Genomic DNA, 24,712 nt, shown 5'->3' with positions numbered 1-24,712 from the left:
ATATAATTATCTATGAGTTAATTATATGATACTTACTGTGTTGCGAGTTGAGCCATAGTGCCGCGGTCACAGGCGGATAGATTTCAGCAGCGCAACAACTACAGTTTTGCGGTGGAGGCCGGGAGTTGTAGTGAACATTCAAAATGAGGAAAGGTGATTCAATGGTTGTCTGAACTCTCTTTCCCATGAGTCCATGCGGGAATATACCAACTTCTGTATCCATGACACCCTTTGTTATTGTTGTTGCGTGGCGTTTAGCTGATTCGAGACAGTCATTAGGAGTTGATCGTTTATCATAAGAAATATGTTTTCAAGGCGAGGTGGTGTTTCTTTCTGTGCTCACGGTGAAAAGAGGCAACAGCGAGTCCAGGGATCGGAGGCGAGCATCATGAGAGAGAGGAGGCTTTAAGCCTCTAAAACGGAGCAAAGGAAAATGATTTCGCGATACAACAGGCGGCCTGTATCGCACAAATTAGAGATGTGAGTAGCTTGTAATTAAATAAGTAGTAAGTCACGTTACGTTGGCTATACATGAGTACCACGTAAATACAAAGACGTATTATTATTGTATCATGTTAGCTAACCTTCGATACAATGTCAGAATGCACAATATAAGCCTACATGATCTGTAACGATAAACAAGGTCATGATGACTAGCTGTCAGTGTCGGTGAGTGATTGTTGTTGTAACTCAATGCTGGGGGAAAGTGAGGTGCGTTACTACGTTGACTACGATCGTGTGATGGTGTAAAACGAGAATGATATTGATGCTGTCATGCCAAGATTAATTGGGTGGTGTACACAAGCATGCACAGTATTGTTTTTCACTGGAATTGTAGAATGCTTGTAATGTATTCACCACTACACAATCCCCACCACAGACACAAGTCTCAACACAAGGCAAAACAATGCTTATTGTGTGCATGATGTTGCAGTTAAATGATTGTGTGTGGCTATCAAAGATTCTGAGCAGCAACCCACCATGTTTCTGATCACACAATATTATTCAATGTTTAATTGATATCCTCGTGTTTCTGTGCTGGTAGTCGTGGTCTGTCACGGAGCAGCCTTGACCACCACCCTCTCCCAGAGGAAGCAGATGACCATCAGGCCGCTCATCACTTCCTGCATGACCTCCAGGAGGCTGTCTCCACTCACGACAGGTACCAGCGAGCTGGGTTGGGTTGTGCACAATAAACCAGACAGACATACAGACCCTGCAGCCTCCAGATTTAGGCTCGTTGAGGCGGGTGAATCTTTCACAGTCGTCCTAGGCAGAGCGGCAGCAGAACTGCAAGCCTATAAGGCCGCAGTCACACTGATACTATATCACATTCTCTACATGCAGAGTCTAATGCAAAGATCCCATATCTCCAACGGAAACAGGTCAGGAGTGGCTATTGACCAAATGTGCGGTTAATTAATTTTTTTTGTATCCACTTTTTCTCCTTTTTCTGTTTTTCTCCCATCCCAATTTGAATTTAGTCGTGCCAATTCCCCCCTCCCCTGTCTTGATCGTTGCTCGCATGTGCCCCCCACTGGTCGGTCATAGGGAGTGTTGAAGAATCTATCGCATGTCCCCGCCGATACATGTGGAGGCAGCCAGCCACTTATTTTTCACCTGCCAGCGTGGACTCTCATTGGCGAGGTGTAACGTGTGGGAGGCTCACACTGCCCTCGACATCTCCTGTCCTTGCTGTGCAGGCGCCCTGACCGACCTGTAGGAGTCGCTGTTTACAACAACCAGATTACCACCCATTGACTCCCCTCCCGCTGACTCTGCCAATTGAGTCAGTATGACGGCCGGCCCAAGCCGGAGGCAACGCTGACAGCCGGATTCGATACCGGTGTCTCACGCGTTGGTGACGAGCGCTTAGACCGCTGCGCCACCTAGCCGCCTATGTGCTGTTAATTCTTGATGAACATTTTTATTTAGATTTGAGTTATTATGCCTGTGATGAAAACTAAACATAAACTACTACTCGTGAAATTCAGTCTGGTTCGTTAGTCTATATCCACTTCCAGCCTAAAACGTTGCTGCTTGGTAGAGTGTTTCAATATATTCTCTTTGCAACTTTGATTCACTGATACAATTATATATCATGACAACATGGCAGAAATATAGCAAACAACAACACCCGTTTTAGCTCAAGCATCCGTTTCAACGCAAAAGTAGGATCACTAGCTGAAATGCAACGTACGCAACACATCGGCAATGCAAGGATGCATCAGTAACGGGATACTCTCAAATCGAAAGGAATTCATTTCTGTTGGAGAGCAACGCATTCATGCAATCAATGTGACCGTGGCTTAAGAGCTGAAATGACTCCCCAACTGCACAACACACACACACACACACACACACACACACACACACACACACACACACACACACACACACACACGCACACACACACACACGATGCTCTGTTTTACCCTCTCCTATCTTGGCGTTCTGTAATGTTACACCCTGCTGAACGGACCACTGATTCTCAAGGCTCTGGATATGTGAAACAAGACGCCTGAAGGCAGTGGATTAATTGATATCACATTCCTTCCCTCCCTCAGATATGTGCAGATAAAGGATTGAATAATGAGGCAACCGATTAGATTAGATTACTTGCGTCATTTCCTTGTTATTTTCCACATGGAAACCATTGCCTAATGCCTACTCTTTGTCAACAGTCAGAGAGAGAGAGAGTGCCAAATCGCAGTTACATCTTGGGGCGGAATCAATGGTGCTCCTAAGCCACATAACAAAGCTGTGGGTCCATAAGCACAATACTTGAAATTAGATCAATATTAGATCAATATTCTTACCCCTGAAACAGAGGAAGCCGGGTCGGAATGGCCGGACGTGAGAGGCGCTAATAGAGCAAACACACCAGGCACAGTCTTTTTTTAACATATCCTGGAGTCGCTGCTAGAGTCACAGCCATGCCAGGAAAATAGCCTTGACGTGGATTTTTATCCCTACCCATCCGCACGCTGCAGTTCCATGCCGGTTGTGATTCCGGTGTGGACGGAGTGAAGCGGATGCCGTCCAGTCCAGTGTGCCTTTTATGTCTTCCAATCTGTTTCAGGGGTTAGACGGCTTAGAGGGAGGCCCAGGTCAACCTATGACTGTTGCAACTAGGGATGCTCGATATTGGCTTTTTTACCGATACCGATATACCGATATTGTCCAACTCTTAATTTCCGATACCGATATCAACCGATATCACATTTTAATGCCGATAATATCGGTAGGCCGATAATATCGGACATCATTTCTATAGAAATGTAAAAAAAAATATATATATATATATTTTTTTAAACCGATACCGATATTTTCCGATATCACATTTTAATGCCGATATCGGCCGATAATAAAATGACAGCCACTGTAGACTGTGTGTGTGTGTGTGTGTGTGTGTGTGTGTGTGTGTGTGTGTGTGTGTGTGTGTGTGTGTGTGTGTGTGTGTGTGTGTGTGTGTGTGTGTGTGTGTGTGTGTGTGTGTGTGTGTGTGTGTGTGTGTGTGTGTGTGTGTGTGTGTGTGTGTGTGTGCACGTGTCTACATAATTGATTGTCTATTTTCCTATTTGTCGTACTGTATGTGACTGCAGTATAATTTGAAAACCCAATAAAAATGGCCCAGAAAGAACCCCAGAAACCTACAGCCTCTCTTTCCCTTTTAGCTCCGAGACGTCTGTGGCCTCGGGTCAGTCGGACTGTCCCACCACGGTCATCGCGGGGGACACCACACAGTCGTGGTCCGGGATCCACAGCTACACCGGGACAGGGGTGTCCACGGAGAGGAGCTCTGTCTTCTCCTGGGGCTACGATGTGAGTCTCACCCCCCCGTTTCCCCATCCAGAGATGGGGAATCCTTCAAGGAGATGTATAGGTTACACAGACTCCGACAGGGTTACGCTGCTACGTTAACACACGCGCACTCACACACGCACACACACTCACACACACACACACTCACACTCACACTCACACACACACGCACACACACACACACACACTCGTCTGTCTTTTGTCAATTTTTTATTTTATTTTATTATTATTTATTATTATCTTTTTCCCCCTCCTTTTTCCGATTTTCTTCCCATCCCACTGTTAGTCGTTATGCCAATTCCCAACCCCCTTCCTGGTTGTTGCGCACCCCCCCTACTGTTGGTCCGAGAGGCCGGAGACTGTCACATGCTTTCCTCCGATGCATGTGCAGCCAGCCGGCAGCCAGCCTGGCCGCTCAGATTCTCACTGGGAGAGTGTAACGTGTGGGAGGCCGCACTACCTCTCTCTAGATCCTACCCTCGCTGAGCAGGCGCCCCAACCGAACTGTAGGGGTCGCTGTCCACAACGCCCAGGACCCACCCGCCAGCTTTCCCCACCCCCTAATACTGCCAATTGTATTAGTGTGAACGGCCAGCCAAGCTGGTGACAACGCCGGGAGCTGGGCTCGAACCCAGCATCTCCGGCGTTGGTGACGAACTCAAATTTATGTTTAAAGCACAGACTGTGCAGTTAAAGAAATATGATTGATTCATTATTAATTAATTAGTTATTATTCATGTCAGTATCCCTCCAATGACAAATAACAAGCAAGATGGCATCATCCACAACAAAAATAACAGCAAGAATGATGAAGGGCGGATAAGATAAAGTGTAGCGATTGCCTGGAATATTGATAAATGAGGATTCAGACGGCCTGGGGGTAAAGCAAAACGCATGCAAAGATAAAGAACAGGGTTTTCATGCATGTACATGACAATTTAGGTCTAACGCTTGACATTCCCTTTGCTACATATTTGGTCTTATTCACACTCTAGGGGGCAAGCTGTAGCCTGATAAACAAAGCTTAGACATGTGCTGCCTGTAATCGATGAACGGCTTGAAAAGCAAAATGCCTGCTGGGATAGGGCTTGTAGAGGATTGACTCTCTCTCTCTCTCTCTCTCTCTCTCTCTCTCTCTCTCTCTCTCTCTCTCCCTCTCTCCCTCTCTCCATCCCTCAGGAGTTTGACAAGGCGGCGTCTCGGCAGGTACAGCAGATGTTCGAGGAGATCGATGAGGTCCTGTACGAGGGGAGGGGTGGCGGGGACGGGGTGCGGGGGCTGCAGGACGAGTGTCAGCAGTGGGCTGCCAGGTTCCCACATCTCAGGTGAACCCGACCTCCTGACCCCTGACCTTTCAACCTTGTAGTCAGACAAAGCAGCGATCAAATCTAGCCAATCATGAATTCTTGTTCCTGGTTTGACCTCTGAGGTTCTTCCCCCAGTAAAGAATCATTGTTTCAAAAGCAAATACTTTTTAAACGTAAAAGGTGCTATGCTGCTTACCATGTATTGATCTGCTGTTAAAACCTCCTGAGGCTCATTCCCACTGTGGTAAATGTACCCTGACAGGCTGCTTATTCACAAACACAGGAGCTTGTTAATTAATGTTCCCCTCAATTAGATTGATTCAGGGCTTTAATGAATCAACAGCCTAATCTGTGTTCTACCTTCTGTGTGCGTGTGTGTCTCTGTGTCTGTGTGTGTGTCTCTGTGTCTGTGTGTGTGTCTCTGTGTCTCTGTTTGTGTCTCTGTGTCTGTGTCTGTGTCCTACAGGATCCTGGGAACACAGCTAGTGTGTCCTAGTGATGAGGGCTTCCAGTGGTACGCCACCTCGGGGAAGGGGACGTCCGGTAGCCAACCAGCAGCAGGCGAGGACAGTGACATCAGTGCGCAGGATAAAGACGGAGGCGGCGCAGAGTGAGTTCTAGCAGCTCTACTGACCGTGGCACGGAGTGAACAGAGACGCCCCGATCACAACGTTTCTGTCCCGGCCCAGTTTCCCAGACCAAGAAAGTTAGCGAGATACAGAACTTGCACCCTGGTTTCTTTTTTTTAAGGACCGCTGTGCGTGGTTCAATCCAGTCTTTTACAGTTATTTGCCTTAATTAGGCCGTGCCACACGGAATAAGATCAGAGTGAATCTTTTTTCTGTCATAGTTGTCCTCACATCCTTCTAAGAGCACACTGATCTTGAAAACACGAGCTGTAACCGCAACCTTGGTGCTTAATTAGTAAAAAAAAAAAAAAAACTGCAATAAATCTTACAGTGCCTCTCCGACTGACTGAGTCCGTAATATGTATGGCTGAAAGAAACCTGTATGTGTGGCTGGCTGACTGCTGGTATCGCATCAATTATGGATGGCTGCTGGTTGGCTTTGCGGTTTTGTGACCTAGATACTGTGGCTTGTCAAACAACCAAGTCGGTCAGTCCTGTTAAGTCACAAATCAGCGCTGTGGCTTGGTCTTGATAAGTAGCAGCTGTTAACGAGTATAGGTTAGTAGTGGATGCCTCTGGCTGATAACTTCTAATCAAACAATATCGATGACACAAGGAAGTTGACACAGAGGTGTAAATTTGTCTGCCAATACGTTGCTCGCCTGTGGGCACACAGTGTGTGTTTGTGTATATACAGGTGCAGCTCAATAAATTAGAATATCGTGGAAAAGTCAATATATTTCACTGTATTGATGCAGTAATTTGTGCAAAAGGAGTCCCAACCAAGTACGGAGTGAACACACATGAACATATTCAAATTTCCCTTTTTTTATTGGTCTTGTGTAATATTCAAACTTTCTCAGATACTGAAATTTGGGCTGTAAACCATAATCATCCAAATTATAACAAATAAAGGCTTGAAATATTTCACTTTGTGTGTAATCAATCTATAATCTATGACAGCTTCGCTTTTTGAATTGAATGACTGAAATAAAAGAACTTTTCCACGATATTCAAATGTATTGAGCTGCACCTATATACCGTATGTATGTAAATGCAAGCACATGTGTCACCATTGCAATGTCATGAGTGTCTGTGTCTTGTGGTCCAGGTTGAGCATACAGGGTAGGAGAGCAGTGCTGTCCAAGTCTTCTGCAGCGGAGTCAGATGTCCCCCCTGGCACCCCTAGTGGCTCCAGGAGTCATGACAGGCCCTGGGTGATTGAAGCCGAGGGTTTGGTGGAGGAGTATCTTGCCTTCGACTGCAGGGACCTGTGAGTTATTACATTACGTCATCAGCACCAGGGTATCTTATTCTCATAACAGGGACCTGTGAGTTATTACATTACGTCATCAGCACCAGGTTATCTTATTCTCATAACAGGGGGCTTGTGAGTTATTACATTATGTCAGCACCAGGTTATCTTATTCTCATAACAGGTGAGTTATTACATTACATCAGCACCAGGTTATCTTATTCTCATAACAGGTGAGTTATTACATTACATCAGCACCGGGTTATCTTATTCTCATAACAGGGACCTGTGAGTTATTACATTACGTCAGCACCAGGTTATCTTATTCTCATAACAGGTGAGTTATTACATTACGTCAGCAGCACCAGCTTATCTTATTGTCATAACAGGGGGCTTGTGAATCGAGTAACGGCCACAGCCAGTGAGCTGTGTTCACGGCACTGAACCACACTGGTAGGAAATGCAACACTATGAAAATGTATAGTAAGTAGGCTGCTGTTGCTACTGATGTCGACTGTCACCGCTGCATGTGGAAGTCCTCTTATCATGACTGAGGTCTACTTCTTCTCTTTAGTCGATCACTTCAGCTGCTCAACTAGTCACTGTGCTGTGAAACCCTGGTGAAACAAGCAGAGTTCAGAACAACCCCCCCAGGATTCTCAGACCGTGCTTTGGCCCGCTGTGTGCAGGGATGACGAGTGGGAGCGCGAGGGTCCGGAGGCGTGTCGGCGCCGCCGCTGCCTGCCTCCCGTCTCCCCGTACCGCTGCCGCCGACAGACCGTCCTGGACCTGCTGTTCGACGACATGTGGCGACAGCTGGTGGGCTGGATGGAGGAGCTGGTGCATCGCCACTGGGAGGGCTGTGTTTCAGGTGCAGACGGACTGGCTGATGCAGTGGGATATGTATAAATCTAGTCTACCGTAGGTTGATACGCAAACGGATTCACGTAGCGAAAGAAATATGACGCGTGGGTGTGTGTATTGGGATTTGCCGTCACAACCGGAGAAACTAGAGCACTGGTGCTATCAACATTATAAAGGGATGTACGGCATGTCTTGTTGCAAATACCCAGATTGAATTGACCTATCTCAAACTCTGCCCTCTTTTCTTGATCCTCCGATCATAACCGCTGCCTTCCTAGGACTAGGACTAGTCGTGATTGGATCATGAAAAGAGGAGGCGGAGTTTAAGATGGGTCAAGTTCAGACAGTGATCTGGTTCCGTCTGTAATTGAATTGCTACAGTAGTAGGACGTGTACTAATCCTTCTCACTGTGGTTTGGCAGATGAAGAGAAGGACTGTGTTAACTTCAGCCCCGTGCAGCCAGACCCCCAGAACCACCCCTTAGTGCTGCTGTCCGCCCTGCCCACTGTGCTTCCCAAGCTGGGCCTGACCAGAGTGCCCCAGCTCACCGCTGGCCTGCAGTCCCAGGTCAGTGGACCTGGAGTGGGCTGGGGGGGGGGGGGGTATCCCCAGGGGCCCTAGGGGAGTCCATCCAGGGGTTTGGCTAAGTTTGCTTTCAGTGCACTCAATTCAGACGGGAAGTACTTTGACACTGGCGGTAATTAAGGAAGTGAAATGACGACAGTCTATTCTCAATTGATAAAGTCACAGATTTCCTGAATTGGCTGTGTTGAAGTGAATGACGTACGGGAACAGTTAGTATTCTGTTGGCAAACATTGGACTAGACCAGCGGTTCTCAAACTACGGGTCGCGACCCAAAGTGGGGTTGTGGGTAGGTGACAAGTAAAAAAAAAAAAAAACGTTTGAAAGTTTCTGGCAATATATTTTGGCTAAATATGCCTAGTTTTATAAATGTGTATTGATAACATAGTGCTCTAATAAATATGCATGATCAAGTTCAACAACGTGTGCTTTTATTTTGATATTCCTTAATTCCACGTTGAAATTACACGATACATTAACACATTCACGGCCAGGGGTCGCTGTTTACCTTCTGTATAGAACGCCAGTGCTGTAAGTCAATGGGGCGCTTTGTTCACTTGCGAGTGCTTAAAATATATCTTATATTATAGCTATGGGTCTAATACACCCGTCGATTGTCAGGTGAGTTGCTTCCAGTCAACATGTACAAAACGGATTGTTTTTTCATTTATATTGTTTTGAATATGAATAGTTTTGGTGATTCTTAGTAATCCCAGGAAAAGACGCGATAATAGCCCTTTAGTGTAATACACTAAACACGTTGTCATTTTTCACCTGATTATCGAATCTTCCTGAAATCAACGCTAGATTATCATTATTATCCTTCCTCATGCAAGAATGAAATGGTCCTCGTAGCGCGAGGGCTCCCCCGCCACCTCCTCCCACTCAACGGCACACAGCCACACACACACACAGAGACAGCTTCGATCGGGGTAGAAAGAAATATCAGATCAACGCAAGATTTTATATATAGAGTCCTTACCTGGTATCTGATGTAATGCAAAAGAAATAATCCAATTATCTGATCGCCATTCCAAATACTGCTCGTGGAGGTCCGTCCCACATTACAGAGCGTGGAGGTCCGTCCCACATTACCGAGCGTTACACATGAACGGGCGGGCGGGGTTACTGTTCCATGCCATCGTTGTAAAGGCCTACCTCGCCTGAGTATTTAAACCGCGCCCGCACGGCTCATCCCAGAAAAGAAACTACACCATTTCTAATGGAGTGCAATACCAACTGGAAGGCGTAGGCGGCGGTATTTGCCCTTTTGCGAGCTCAGACCCATTCCCAATGATAACATCAGGCTGGATGGATGAAAATGAATGGATATAGCTAATAAAAGAAATAACGACCAAAACCCGACTATACTCGTGACTGGCGTTGAATGAGTTAATGTATCGTGTAATTTCAACGTGGAAATAAGGAATATCAAAATAAAAGCACACGTTGTTTCGAAAATGAAATTACAGCACTATGTTATCAATGAAATGAATGAATATTATCAACCAATAATAATAATAATAATAATAATTTAGGACCTGCTCAGAGGTCATCAATCGGCACACATGCGATGCATGCAATTCGTATCTGCGATTAACCCATCCCGTCGTCCTTCCCCCCCAAGGGCAGCCGGGAGCAGACAGGCGTCAACGTGAGCCGCGCCAGGGGACCAATCCAAGCGCTCCTGTCCGTCTTCGTCAAGGACGCCACAGCGTTAGCAATCTATTATTAGAATGGAATTGTTTCTGTATACACATTTATAAAACAAGGCATATTTAGACAAAATATGTTGCCAGAACATGAAAAGAAAATGCGCTCATGTGCGCTTTGGCAGAGATCCGCTTCTACTCTGAAAATCCGGCCTCACAGAGGTATGTTGATGTGAAGGGGACACGCTTTCTCAGCGCAGCATTACACAACACTGGGTACTCGTTCCGGACTGATATCCAGAACTTTGCGAGGGCCTGTCCAGTGAACTTGACTTTCAGTAGCTCGTCACACGAAAGATGATTGAGCGCCTCCTGCATTCTGTTCCTACAACAAGCCATCAAGCTGAGTAAATACCCCCAAATCTCTGCTGATTATCCTGGAGTGCCACTAACGGAGTTTCCAGATCATTATCAGCACATTTCTCTAGCAATGTGTTGTTTTTGTCTGCAAGGAAAATCCGCACTTCTCCGAGTTAACAAAGGCGAATACTCTGCCACCTCAGTGAGGTATAGCAGCTGGTTATGCGCAGAGCCCATTTCATTGTAGCCAACCAGCAACCCTTCTGACAACAAACCTATCCATTGTGGGGCGGCTGATTGGCGCAGTGGGCAAGGCGCTCGCCTCTAACGCAGGGGACGCTGGGTTCGAGCCCAGCTCTCGGCGTTGCTACCGGCTGGCCGGTCGTTCATACTAACACAATTGGCAAGTGTTAAGAGGGTGGGAAAGCCGGTGGGTGGGGATTTGACGTTGTGGACAGCGACTCCTACAGGTCGGTTTGGTGACGCGGTGCGACGGAAGCAGGAAGTGACGGGGGCAGCGTGAGCCTCCCACGCGTTACTCCTCGCCACTGAGAGTTTGAGCTGCTGCGGTGAAAAGATGCGACAGGCTGCCTCCTCGTGTACCGGAGGGGACACGTGATGCAAGGCTTCTGTCCTCACTACAGCCGACCTGTGGGAGGCATAGTCTAGCAACGTTCAACGGGGGAGGGAAGAATTGGATATACGAAATTGGGATGGGAGAACAATTGAAAATGGGGAGAAAAAAAAGTGGATAATTTTTTTTTTATATATATATATATATATCCATTGCGAGTCCAGGTTACACACAGACCCCCCTCCCGCGATTATAAATGCGCAGGGTGTAGTGAGATGTGTATTGGAATACGTGTGTCGGCCTCCGTTGATGAATGGGCGAGACATGGCAAATACACACAGCTGCCGGGTGGAAAACTCGATCGCAGTTTCTTTTTAGTTGCCACTGTCACCTACCCGCGACCCGTAGTTTGAGAACCGCTGCACTAGATAGTCATCTGTTTGTTCACCTCTGTCTAGTTCTTTTCACTCTCTTTGAATGCTGCTACTTCATTAACTTGTACCACTCTTTTCTTCCCTTCTCTCTTTACTCTCTGTCCTTATCGGCTTCTTTCTTTCTTTCTTTCTTTCTTTCTTTCTTTCTTTCTTTCTTTCTTTCTTTCTTTCTTTCTTTCTTTCTTTCTTTCTTTCTTTCTTTCTTTCTTTCTTTCTTTTTCTTTCTTCCTTTCTTCTGTCTTCATCCACTACTCCTCCTTCTTTGGCCATGCTATATTTCTTTCCTTCAAAGAACACAAAGTCAAGGGGCTCAAAGCACAAGTCCAGACGGAAAACGAAAAAGCAGAAAAAGCCACCCGCTGTATGTAACTCCCTTACTTAGAGCCAAAGCGGCGGCGTACTGAATGTGCCTGTGCCTGTTGATTAACACCAAAGCATTGCCATTGTTAATCTTTTTAATCAACTGTTGAATTTTCTTTACAAGTTTTCTTATGTGAATCACGTTGTCCTTGCCTGTTATTTCTTTCTTACTTTCTCACAATAAGAATGTCTTGAATGGCTTTTTAGTTGCTTTTATCAAATGTTTGTTATTGTTGTAATTTTTTGTTGTATATATATATATATATATATATAGTGTTGTTTCTATTGAGTGGTGTAGTCTTTGTGAGGTCCTCCTGAATTCAAAGCATGTTGAATAGCAGCTTCGTTCAGGGTTTACTACACATTGTTGAATCATTATGTATCTAAACTTACTTCTCTATTTCACCCTGTCCCCTTCTCCTCTCTCACTCACCTCCTCTTCCTCCTCCCCTCCATTCTTCTGGTTCTTTCACACTCTCTCTCTCTCCATCCATTTGCTTTCCTTAATTCTCATTCCCATAATTTCTCCCTACATGTCTCTACTTTCTCTCTCATCTCTTCCTCCATTCATCCCTCTACTCTTTCCTTCCTCCCTTCCCTTTATCTTTCTACTCTTTTTTACATCCCTCCCTTATCTCCCCCTGCTCTGTCTCTCTCTCATGTTCTGTCTCTCCCTCCCTCCTGTTCTCTGTCTCTCCCTTCTGTTCTCTCGCTCTCTCTCCCTCCTGCCCCCTCTCTCCCTCCTGTTCTGTCTCTCCCTTCTGTTCTCTCGCTCTCTCTCCCTCCTGCCCCCCTCTCTCCCTCCTGTTCTGTCTCTCTCCCTCCTGCCCCCCCTCTCTCTCTGCCACCCCCCAGGCCAGCAGGGTACCAGTCGTAGTGACTCATCATAACTTCAATGACCTCGTAGTGATTCACGGCATTCCGCTGCAGCAGAGGAACCTTGTTGCTCTGGACAGAACCCAGTAAGAACAGAACATTTCACCAGCAAGCAATTTGTTGGCTTAACATGACAAGTCTGCTCTTCATATTGTGATTCTGAATCTGGGTTCTGAGTGAACGGTTGGGTAGCACTGTTACTAAGTGACAGAGAGAAATATCAAAGAGACAGGGCAGCTGGGTGCTGCTCAGTGCAAAATAGAAACCATGTGAAAAACACACTTTTATAATATCATGCCATATTTAGTCACAAAATAAACTGGGAGAAACTCCATACAGGTGAAGATGGAGTTATGGAACGCTCTCTCTCGCTCCCTTCACTCAGTGTAAGTATATATTTGCTTACTACATAGGGATGGGCATTTTAAAGAAAAATCCAGATCGATTGATCACATGCTATACTCGATTGATCGTGTATTACTCGAAAAGGGGGAAAAACTTTAAAAGAAAAAGAAATTGAATTCTTTATTTGACCAGGAGATCAAAGATCTCTTTTTGTCCATTCACATATATATGTTTAAGGAAACCAACAAACAGTTATAATCTTACACATACATGTGAAAATATATGTAAAAAAAAATATATATATATATATATTTTTTTTTCATAAACATTTATCATTTCGATATTTTTATTTTATTTTTCTCATAGCTACGAGTACTCACGCCCATCCCTATTACTACAGCATGTTCACTAAACCAGAACCAGTCTGGAACTGGGTAGATTGGGAAGTAGCAGCAGCACAATAGAGCATTAGTTGATGGATGTACTGGTGGAAGGAGTCCATCCATGGCACAGCAGCAGTGTGGTACACACAGTAAAGGGACATTACGTCAATGAGTATAGTTTTGGACATGTTCAAAATGCCACATTGTGGGCAGTGTACTCCCCAGCCAGGTGGCAGCATGGTAGGTAGTGAGTCACTGTCCCCTCCTCCCTGCAGGGACCCAGAGGAGCGGGTGGAGAGGACGTCTCACAGGCCAGCCTCCAGCATCATCCCCTCCAGCAAGCCCCGCCCACGCCGGGCTCTGGAACAGAGCTCGTCCTCCCTGTCCCGCCCAGCGCAGTCGGCGCGACGCAGGAACCCTCCCCCACGCACCCTCCTGCCTCTGGTTCCCAGCCTGGCCCAGTCCAGCATAGCGGGCTCCATGGATGAGGTCATCCGTGGGACACGTCTGTGAGTTTATAAAACATTGTGATTTATAGTTTTTATTGTACAGTGCAATCAATTAAATTATTCCATTTCATCAAGTCAAATTCAACATCATTCATGAGTCTGAAAGACCGATTTTCCAGTGCTGCTAAATGACCCAATTGACTGAACCAGGAGTTTTACGTCTGAGTTTAAAGGGATGCTCCACCCACTTTTAGAAGCCTTTGGTTTGTTACTAGAGATTTTACAGTCATGCAGCATACCTCCATAATTTCCTTTTTTTTTTTATTGAAATGACCAGTTTGGTTACATATCAGATAGGCCTCTTAAAATGGATGGAGCATCCCTTTAACAGCAGGGGTACACCGAACCTCCAGCTAGTCCCTGTTCTCCTCTGTTTACCTCTACCCTCTTTCCCTCTTGAGAGAGATTACTTTGAAAATCTGCCTTTCAACTTGTGCCTCGTGACGTTCTGTTCTGTAGAAATTGTGGGGGAAGGAGTGTTCTCTATGAACAACTTAAAAGATGAACTTGCCTTGAACTGTAGGGAGAAAGAGTAATTCAGGTTTTGTGTACCAGTAAACGTTACACTGGGTGAATACATGCATGACGAACAATTACCAGGGGCTGGATGTCGAAAAGGAGCACCCCTGTAACTCCTTATGTAACTTGGTGTTGAGCAACACTTTCATAATTTTCACGTTGTGATCTCTGTCTCTTTTTAAAAGACGGGGTTTGAAATATTTCCCCCACACACATGGGCAATCTTACCCTGGTGTGTAAATAAATAATAAGTCTTACCCAGGTGTGTAAATAAATAACACGTCTTACCCTGGTGTGTAAATAAATAACTAGGGCTGGGACTTTATCGCGTTCGTTTCGATTAATTAACTACAGAAAAAATGAAACCACGTTGCGGCACTTTGCTCTCGTCTGTCGGCTTTTCGTTTTCGCCTATCAACCAATACATTGTTGGAAAGTTGAATTTTCCGCCTTTCGATCGTCACCCCACTCAACGTATTGCGTGCTTCGGGTCTCGAGTTAGAAGACGAAACATCCGGCAAGTGTCATTTGACAAGCCGTTCGGACGAGTGACGTCCAGTTGTGAATGGTCCTGAACTGACCAATGACCAGTCACAGCTGAATATTATTGACCACCATTGTAGCCAAGGAGCGTCTGTTCCGAAAGCGATCCCAGACGGGCGCTCAGAGTGGGGGAAGGTGACACAAGAAGACGAAGAAGTCCTTTGTTTTGACTCGAGAGGCAAAATAAAGGCAGTGGACGGCCATTTTGGATAATCACGCTGAATTATTGCGGTACACACGTTACAAAAACTGTCCCATTTTTTGTGGGATTTTATAAACTTTGGACCTGTATGACTATAAGACTTCAGGCTATGGAACCGTTATGTTTTCCAGCTCCTACCTCTCAGCTGGAACTTAAAAACAGGCATCTGGCAACCACTAAACAGAAATGTGAGTACACACAACTTTTACTTCAGTGTGTTCAAACCTCTGTTACCTCTTTTGTTACCTTTCAAAAGAGAAAAGGTCCTTTGCGCTATATATATATTATTCCTAAAATTGCTGCACTTTGTTAAAATTGCATTGATCTGACTGTTGGTCTGTGTAGTAGCTAATAAACAAGATTTTGCTGCTTAAACGTATGTATCATGTATATATTGATTCACTCGTATACCAAAATCCATTTGAATTGAACAATTTAGCTTTTCGCATCAAATATTGATATGCATTTAAAATGCGATTAATTTAGATTAAAGTCTCGAATTAATTCGATAACATTTTTTGATTGAGTCCCACCACTATAAATAACACATCTTAACCTGGTGTGTAAATAAATAACTCATCTTACCCTGGGCCGTTCCTCGTACCTGGCTAACTGAGTTAGCCGGATCATTTTCAGGATAACTTGACATAAGTCCGACTTTTCGGTTCCCCGAAGCACGTTTGTCTAAATCACTATGGCAACATATCAAAAAGTTTGAACCTGCTCCAGCGCAGGGTTTAGTTCAGTTAGCTGGATAAACTGGCCACGCCCTCGCAAAAAAATGCCAGCTCCCTTCCTCACAGATCCCATTATACCATTCTGAATTATGTTTTTGTGCTTCGTTTTTCTAGAGAGGGCTTTTGAAATGTAAAATAATAGACCTAAAATGCTGATAATAAATCATATTCAGCCTATGGATTTATTTTGTCCTAAATAATGCACGTCATAGCTATACGGCGCTCGCGAGTCGCGACACACACCATGTGGTTATTTTAACCCATTACCCGCCAAAATCGCTGTTCAGCGTTATTGCCCGCCATGCGTTGTCTGCCAATATCGCTGTACAGCGTGTTTCAAGGTCATATTTCATATTTTCGTCATGGAATTCATATTTCACCCACGGAGCCTTGTCATATGCTGCGGGAGCCATCACAACTCTGCAACGCTTCAATACTGCCACCTGGTGGCCGATCGGCGAGTTGCCAAACCGAAAATGCCCGTTTCAGCTCGGTCCGTCCCCTAATTCCGTCCGGCCACTCGTTTATCGTCCCGGACATGGATCGTTGCCATAACTCAATAAACAACATGATTTGGGCGTATATTAGTATTATACAAACCGGAACTGGATCGCCTCGACCCCCACCACATAACTGGGATCTGTTTGTTCCACTCTCATCGCCCAACGGTACGAGGAGACTGACGTGAGTTTCAGCGTTTTTCTTTATCATTTTCGATACAAACTGCTCTGATCAATATATCACCCATACTACATAAATCATTTAACGTCGGTCACGGAATTATAAACGACCCCCCCCCCCCCCCCTCTGTTCACCCGCAGATGATCAGTCGTAACGTTTAGGACCATGTACAGTTTACATTTTTAATATAGCATGGATCGGTATCAAACTGCATTTGATAATCTAATATATGCATTTATGCCTATATCTCACGTTCTATGAAATACTGCAGAAAACGATAAAAACATATTTATACTCTAGACGGTATTTTCGTATGAATGTGTGAATGAAAAAGTTAAACGTTCCTACATCCTGAACGATAGATAATTGATGTTGATTGGGCCATAGTAATGTCAATTTAGCAATACAATTTAAAAAGTTATAGCCCTGCAAAGAAGGTGAACATCTCCATAGACAAATAGCGCTGGCAGATAATGGTTTAGGATGATCAAAGTGGTGGCAGAGAATGGGTTAATAACGGAGCATTCCAAATGTGAATCCCGCGGGATATTTTTAATGAATGAAACCTATCGGGCGTTTGGCTCTGATTCGTTTCATATTCTCCGCTGTGGATGTATTTGCTTAACGGAGCGCCCGGATTGTGTTTCATTCAAGCATAAATTGAAGCGTCTTTATGCGTGGATTGTGGATGTGAATTATGACGAATCTGAATCTGTGGATTGTTGAATTGTATCATTGTCACTCGTATCACGTTATTGTGATATTGTAACTGGGATTAAAATGTCTGAGGAGATGCACTGTTTGATGGATTTGATGACGTGGACGTGACTTGAGAAAAGTGAATGAGCAATTGCAAGCCTTGGACGTTTTGATGAATGAATTTGAGAAAATGCATTTATCTGTTCAAGCACTGTTATCTGATGATGAACAAGAGGGTGATGAACATGACTGGTGTCACTGGTATAAACCAAAGGTTAATCAATGTATGTATCATGTATGGATGATGTCCGAAACAGATTAAAACCTGATGATTAATAGTGAAACTGTATAGCCTCCAAGCCTCTGACACGTTATTTTGGGGGTCACGCCTTGAAAACTTTGAGAACCATGTATTTATATAGTACATGATACCTAAGTGCATACAGTACAAATATCCTCATAAGTATCTATTAATTCATATCAATTAGATACTCTTTGGGCTTGTTTTTATCTACTTATTTTGAAAGAGTTGAACTAATTATTTTCGCTAGCAAGATCTCATTCCATTATTCATTCCATTAAGCCTACTGCCAGCAGGCACATTTAAAGAAATATAATCTGATTGATTGGGGTAATGAGGGACTTAAAATTTGCCTATAGATATGCATTTAACTTGTCGGCGAGGCTATTGAGTCGTACTGTATTGTACCCATTCTGCAATCTGTTAATAAAGTTTTCAATCAATCAATCAATGCCGTTAGAAAATCAGGATTTCTGCAATCGACACCTGCTGTCTTTTCAGGTGAGGCGGCAGCGCGCAATTATCCTGAGTATCAAGTCTGGTTCGAATTAACGAGTGAATCAGCGTTCGAGGAACAGGGATAGCCTCGTTTCAATCATCGGGTTAATTGAATCTGGCTGTTACGACCCTGGCTCAAAGGCTCGCAACCTATCTACAAACCGACACCAAAACCTGTGTTTAACCCAAAAAGACTACTCTAACAATGAATTACTGATACAAACTAAAGAACAAAGGATAGAAGAACGTGACAACTCTCCCTCTAGCCACAGACAGGCTGCATGTGTGACTGAAAGGCTGGTTTTAACCTGCCAGCTGGTTTTAACCTGCCAGCAGGTAACCAATCAGCAGCAATTAGCTAATTAGTAGCCCTCACCTGCATGCCCAGTGACACAGGAATGATCAGGCTCATGGTACATAACACTGGCTAATGGGACTTTTGATCGACTTAGTTGAACCAGGTACGGGGAATAGGGCCCAGGTGTGTAAATAAATAACTTGTCTTACCCTGGTGTGTAAATAAATAACACGTCTTACCCTGGTGTGTAAATAAATAACTAGTCTTACCCTGGTGTGTAAATAAATAACTTGTCTTACCCTGGTATGTAAATAAATAACACGTCTTACCCTGGTGTGTAAATAAATAACTAGTCTTACCCTGGTATGTAAATAAATAACACCTCTTACCCTGGTGTGTAAATAAATAACTAGTCTTACCCTGGTGTGTAAATAAATAACTTTTCTTACCCTGGTGTGTAAATAAATAACTTGTCTTACCCTGGTGTGTAAATAAATAACTAGTCTTACCCTGGTATGTAAATAAATAACTCGTCTTACCCTGGTGTGTAAATAAATAACTAATCTTACCCTGGTGTGGATGCATGCTTTTCCACAGACCCACTGCCAGTGACCGCCTGTCCTCTCCTCTGATGCCTCTGAGCAGAACCACTCTGCTCCCCCCCATCAGCACCGGAGACCCAGAGTCCTCTCACTCAGGACAGCTCTACAGACCCACACAGGTAACGGACTAAAACCATATTATACCAACCCTTATTACATACAAACACTGCCTCAGCGCCGGGATAGTAGCAGTACATCACTGACATGCCAGGATATCCTATCTTATCAGTTACAACCGGGGCTGGTAGACAAGCCACTATCCAAAGGTTGGCAATGTACGTTTGTCTGCTCTACTAGACACATTGGCAGGCACCCAGCAACACCCAGACTATTTGTTGTATTTTATTTTTGTATTTTTTAAACAGACATATAAACAAACATGACAACACACGATAAGATATACAAGCATTAATTCACAGTGCATATCCAATGAAATTACCATTTAGTCAAATGTCTTATACAGGATATACCCCTAATACCTGTTATCTAAAAACCTACATACATATGCTCCAGCTCGAACCCCCCCCCTCCCGGACCCCCCATTGGATAATCAACCATTATAACTTGTTCCTAACCAGACACTACCATTATATGCTAGCTTTTATTCTCTCCACCACTTCTAACCACAATGTCATTTTGGATTCATTGAGACCCAAAATTCTTGCTGTAGATATTTCTTGATAGATCACATCGAGATATGTAAGAGTCCAGACCTTCCGGCAAATCTTTTCCGGTTGAAACCATCGTGATGCTATCAGCTTTTTAGCCACTGTGATACCGGATAAAACCAATCTCTTTAGCTGTGGAGGTACTGCATGCTCAAAGACATCATTTAGCAGTAATACAGAGGGGTGTACAGGTATATCCAGAGTTAAGAGATTTGCTAATTGCTGGGTCACTTTCCAAAATATCTTAACTGGTGTGCATAAATGTCCCTTCGTCCCCATTTATACATAGGGAACATTTGGAGTCTTGTTTAAGACCCATTTTGTTCAGTCTTATAGGAGTTAAGTATGTCCTGTGAATATAGTTAAGATTGATTTGTTGATGGTCCGGGTTCCTTGATGCAAGTCGTACATTTGCCCAGGCCTCTTGCCAGTCAAATGGGTGGGCGATGATCCGTTGTGAAAAATGTTATTCCGATATGGGCCCACCGGTCCTCAGCCGGTCGCTGCTGTGGTGGTTCTGTGATTCTGCAGCTAGATGCTGTTGATTATTCCCCCGAATAATCTGGCTGTACGTCTGGCCATGTATTGCTGTTATTCCAGAATGTTCCCTATATCAAAGAATGTTTTAGATGTTCTAGATTATTCCAATATGTCGTTTTTACAGTTAGAATGTTCCAGTATGTTCTGGAATGTTGTTAGAGTTCCATACTCTTAAAATAAGGATCACTTCGACGCCATGTTCATCTTCTCTGTATCGATCCAATTTTGAATCCAATATGTACACCCAGACTATTTTATATTCAAAGGTTTTAATTAGCTGGTAGAGTAATTCAAGTATTGATTAACCTACCAGCCACTGTGGCCAATGGATTAAAAAAAAATCAGTTTCAGTAGGCTGAGTGTGTCTGTCTGTCCGTCCAGCGTCACAGGGGTTCAACCAGCCGTGCCCACAGCGCTGTGACGGACAAAGCTGCCAGCTCACTCCCGCGGGATCGCCATCACCTACTACTGGATGTCTTTTCACGCCCCAACACCACTCACACATACCGGGTAGGAAGAGCAATAGCGATCTGATCTGCCTTCCTTTAGTAATAGGAGCGGAGCTTTGGATTTTGCCTGTTATTCCCATCTTGCTCATTCTGAAGGTAGAAATGAAAATCCCAGGTGTCGTCGAGTTACACCACAATGTTGAAAAATGTGTCGGCACTGGCAGCTCTGTTGCCTAATCGATAGGGGTTGTCAATAGTTGACCCGTATTGGTGTTTTGTATGGTGGCCCACGATATCGTTGTTTCTTCATATGGTTTGTGTAACACAGTGAACTTGAACTCTGTGGGTTTGCTTTCAGTCCGACACCCCATACCGGCGTTCCTTCACAGTGTTGGATAACATTGGACCGGGCCGGCCAGGCAGGGCGTCTGTGGGCACAGGTCAGTACATCCTGCTCAGACACGGGTCACTATTCATTACATGGATGATCTCTGCCTCTGGGTGTATCGTCTTTTATGCTGAAGCTTCATGTCCCACAGACAGTAGCGATCACAAAACGACCAACGGATGATGACTAATCCTAAACCACTCAATCTTCCTGGCCCTATTTGAACCCTCTTCTTGTTGACACCTGTTCAATGACTGTACACAGAGTTTATGAATCATTTCTCCTCCTCAGACTCCCTGGGCATCGGTGTGACTGGCATCAGCCTGGGCATCAGCAGCTCCTCCTTCCTGGACTCCTTCTCCCATCACCCCCTGGGCCACTCGCCCATCGAGGACGAGGAGGAACCAGACACGCAGAGCCCACGTCCAGGTCAGTAGAGACCCATCTTAATACTGTACCCCACGTCCAGGTCAGTAGAGACCCATCTTAATACTGTACCCCAGGTCAGTAGAGAGTAGAGACCCATCTTAATACTGTACCCCAGGTCAGTAGAGACCCATCTTAATACTGTACCCCAGGTCCAGGTCAGTAGAGAGTAGAGACCCATCTTAATACTGTACCCCAGGTCCAGGTCAGTAGAGACCCATCTTAATACTGTACCCCAGGTCAGTAGAGACCCATCTTAATACTGTACCCCAGGTCCAGGTCAGTAGAGACCCATCTTAATACTGTACCCCAGGTCAGTAGAGACCCATCTTAATACTGTACCCCAGGTCAGTAGAGACCCATCTTAATACTGTACCCCAGGTCAGTAGAGAGTAGAGACCCATCTTAATACTGTACCCCAGGTCAGTAGAGACCCATCTTAATACTGTACCCCAGGTCAGTAGAGACCCATCTTAATACTGTACCCCAGGTCAGTAGAGACCCATCTTAATACTGTACCCCAGGTCAGTAGAGACCCATCTTAATACTGTACCCCAGGTCCAGGTCAGTAGAGACCCATCTTAATACTGTACCCCAGGTCAGTAGAGACCCATCTTAATACTGTACCCCAGGTCCAGGTCAGTAGAGACCCATCTTAATACTGTACCCCAGGTCAGTAGAGACCCATCTTAATACTGTACCCCAGGTCCAGGTCAGTAGAGACCCATCTTAATACTGTACCCCAGGTCAGTAGAGACCCATCTTAATACTGTACCCCAGGTCCAGGTCAGTAGAGACCCATCTTAATACTGTACCCCAGGTCAGTAGAGACCCATCTTAATACTGTACCCCAGGTCCAGGTCAGTAGAGACCCATCTTAATACTGTACCCCAGGTCAGTAGAGACCCATCTTAATACTGTACCCCAGGTCCAGATCAGTAGAGACCAATCTTAATACTGTACCCCAGGTCAGTAGAGACCCATCTTAATACTGTACCCAAGGTCCAGGTCAGTAGAGACCCATCTTAATACTGTACCCCAGGTCAGTAGAGACCAATCTTAATACTGTACCCCAGGTCAGTAGAGACCCATGTTAATACTGTACCCCAGGTCCAGATCAGTAGAGACCAATCTTAATACTGTACCCCAGGTCAGTAGAGACCCATGTTAATACTGTACCCCAGGTCCAGATCAGTAGAGACCAATCTTAACCCTTTCACTGCCACACGACAGGTTAACCCTTTACTATCACACAACCGACGGTCGCCATCGGTTGTGTGATAGTAAAGGGTTAACCTGTCGCTATACCCCACGTCCAGGTCAGTAGAAAACCCATCTTAGTACTAGACCCACTAGGTTAACTCTTCTTGTGATGGGACTGTGGGCTTCTGCTTCAAAACAGTTGCTAAATAGGTTACAAGTGGTACAAAATAAGGCAGCAAGACTCGTTCTTGGTTGTTCATATAGGACTAGTGTTGTTCAAATGCATGAACGTCTTAGTTGGCGGAGTGTTGAGAAAAGACTTTCTGCCAACTTATTAATTTGTTTTCATAAAGTGATCACAACCCACAGTCCTAAATATATCACGGATAAAATAATTTACAGCTCAAATGTGCACATGCATTTTACCAGAGGGCAGATTATTCTACCCCATGCAAATACTAACAGTATGCCAAGAACAGTTTTATATAGGGCTATCAGGGCATGGAATTATCTTCCAAGTGACATACGAGGTGTAGCAAGCTTCAAAAATAAATTAAAATCTTACATGTGAGCCAATATTGATAATGTTGAGTTATGCAATATGTTACCGTTGATGTTTATATATAGATATAATTTGTTTGTGTGTTAATGTTGTTGTGTTTCCTCGGTTGGTATGTCTTGCTATGTTTTAATTGCAATGTATATGCAATTAACTTGACTTATTGTAGTTTCTTCTTGACCTGTTTAAAGAAGACGTGTATGGCCCATGGGGACATTAACGTGTGTTGTCGGGCCTTACAAATTAATTTGATGTATATGTTGTAATGTTTTAATGTTGTCTCGGACCCCAGGGAGACTAGTTGACGTCTTGGCGTCAGTTAATGGGGATCCTTTGCTAATAAACAAATAAACTGTATTGTGCTGCTGGGTTCCAGTGGTCCGGCCACTTTAACTCCTCTCGCTGTCCCTCAGCTCTACTGGTGCCCGTGTCGGTCCCGTCCCGCCCGTACCCACGAGGGGGCGTCTCGTCCAGAGGCAGCAGACCTGGCTTGTAGCTTCGCCCCACCTACCTCCTCCACCACCACCTTGGCTTCGATTGACCATGGCACGACACTCCCGTCTGTGCCCTCAACATTTCATTTTTTTTTTTTACAGTGGCAGAATTGATTTTGTATTATCTTTCAGTGATTTTACTTATCAGTGGCATTTTTTTGTACCTCGAAAACTCCCGCTTACGCAGCTGCCAAAGACGGACAACGGTCTGCAGTAACTCCCCCCCCGTTTTCATGCATGTACTGTATGTGTACATTTGTATTACGTGTATGATTTGGATGTATATACTGTATTTATACCTCACTCAGTGTACTGTATATTGTGCATTGCCCGCTGGTTTGTCTCCGTATTGGTAAAAGATCCTATGCAGGGACTTGCACATCCAACCAGAGGGAGAAAAAGCACTTTTTACACAATGCCGTCTTCAGCTGCTTTGTACTGTATCTTTTATACAGACACAACTTATAACTCCCCTGTAAAAACAAAAAGCAACAACTCCTAAGCCAGAGACTAAGCTTCACACAAGGACAGAAGTGGGATTTAACGCCATCTAAAATGGAACGTTATCTAAATGGAACGCCCCCCACCCCCCCCAACATTATTTTGGCTGCCCATCCCTTTGCTGCGATTAGGGCTTAAATTTAAGCCATGGGAGACATGCGAGAGAATACTAGTGAAGTATCAGCAGAGACACTGCGGTATGTGCCGCGTGCCGCTTTCAGAGCTGTACCTTCCTGTACTTTACACATTCAAAAGAGTATCCTTTCAAGATGTGTTTGCCCTGTACAGAGTAAAGTATTCACTGTAATGCAGTTTTTAAAAACCATTCCTTCATGACATCTGGGCCAATGATTTCTTTTTAGCAGCTCATCTTAAAACACGGCACCAACATCAGGTGAACCGAGTTACTTTTCCCCCCTTTCTCTCAGTCCCAACAGAACGTTGGAC

At 44.6% G+C, this 24,712-nt stretch overlaps 1 protein-coding gene across 3 annotated transcripts; it reads left to right on the top strand.

Annotated features, from left to right (window-relative positions):
* Window positions 1–294: 294 nt before the first annotated feature.
* fam149b1 (family with sequence similarity 149 member B1) lies at window positions 295–24,703 on the top strand. Of its 3 annotated transcripts, XM_084321363.1 has the most exons (16): window positions 295–480; window positions 1,046–1,162; window positions 3,678–3,825; window positions 5,005–5,150; window positions 5,599–5,742; window positions 6,873–7,034; window positions 7,706–7,887; window positions 8,303–8,448; window positions 11,777–11,845; window positions 12,700–12,806; window positions 13,724–13,957; window positions 19,033–19,156; window positions 20,627–20,755; window positions 21,053–21,134; window positions 21,374–21,511; window positions 23,684–24,703. In XM_084321363.1, the coding sequence occupies exons 1-16, from the start codon at window positions 434–436 to the stop codon at window positions 23,764–23,766; spliced, it is 2,058 nt and encodes a 685-aa protein (XP_084177489.1). In that variant the 5' UTR covers window positions 295–433; the 3' UTR covers window positions 23,767–24,703. The 3 variants fall into 3 exon arrangements, with proteins under 3 accessions (XP_084177489.1, XP_084177490.1, XP_084177491.1); XM_084321364.1 differs by lacking the exon at window positions 11,777–11,845; XM_084321365.1 differs by lacking the exon at window positions 20,627–20,755.
* The last annotated feature ends 9 nt before the right edge of the window (window positions 24,704–24,712 follow it).

Source organism: Notolepis coatsorum (genome assembly GCF_963971535.1).
Source record: "Notolepis coatsorum genome assembly, chromosome: 9".
NCBI lineage: Eukaryota > Metazoa > Chordata > Actinopteri > Aulopiformes > Paralepididae > Notolepis > Notolepis coatsorum.
Note: the sequence above shows the minus strand (reverse complement) of the source record. Positions and strands in the feature narration are given on the sequence as shown.

What these genes read in the sequence shown, in the direction of transcription:
- fam149b1 (XM_084321363.1), top strand. Translation starts at nt 434, where the DNA reads ATGATTTCGCGATACAACAGGCGGCCTGTATCGCACAAATTAGAGAT. An exon ending in GCTGTCTCCACTCACGACAG is followed by an intron (nt 1,163 to 3,677) that starts GTACCAGCGAGC and finishes TTTCCCTTTTAG; the next exon opens with CTCCGAGACGTCTGTGGCCT. An exon ending in GCCTTCGACTGCAGGGACCT is followed by an intron (nt 7,035 to 7,705) that starts GTGAGTTATTAC and finishes CGCTGTGTGCAG; the next exon opens with GGATGACGAGTGGGAGCGCG.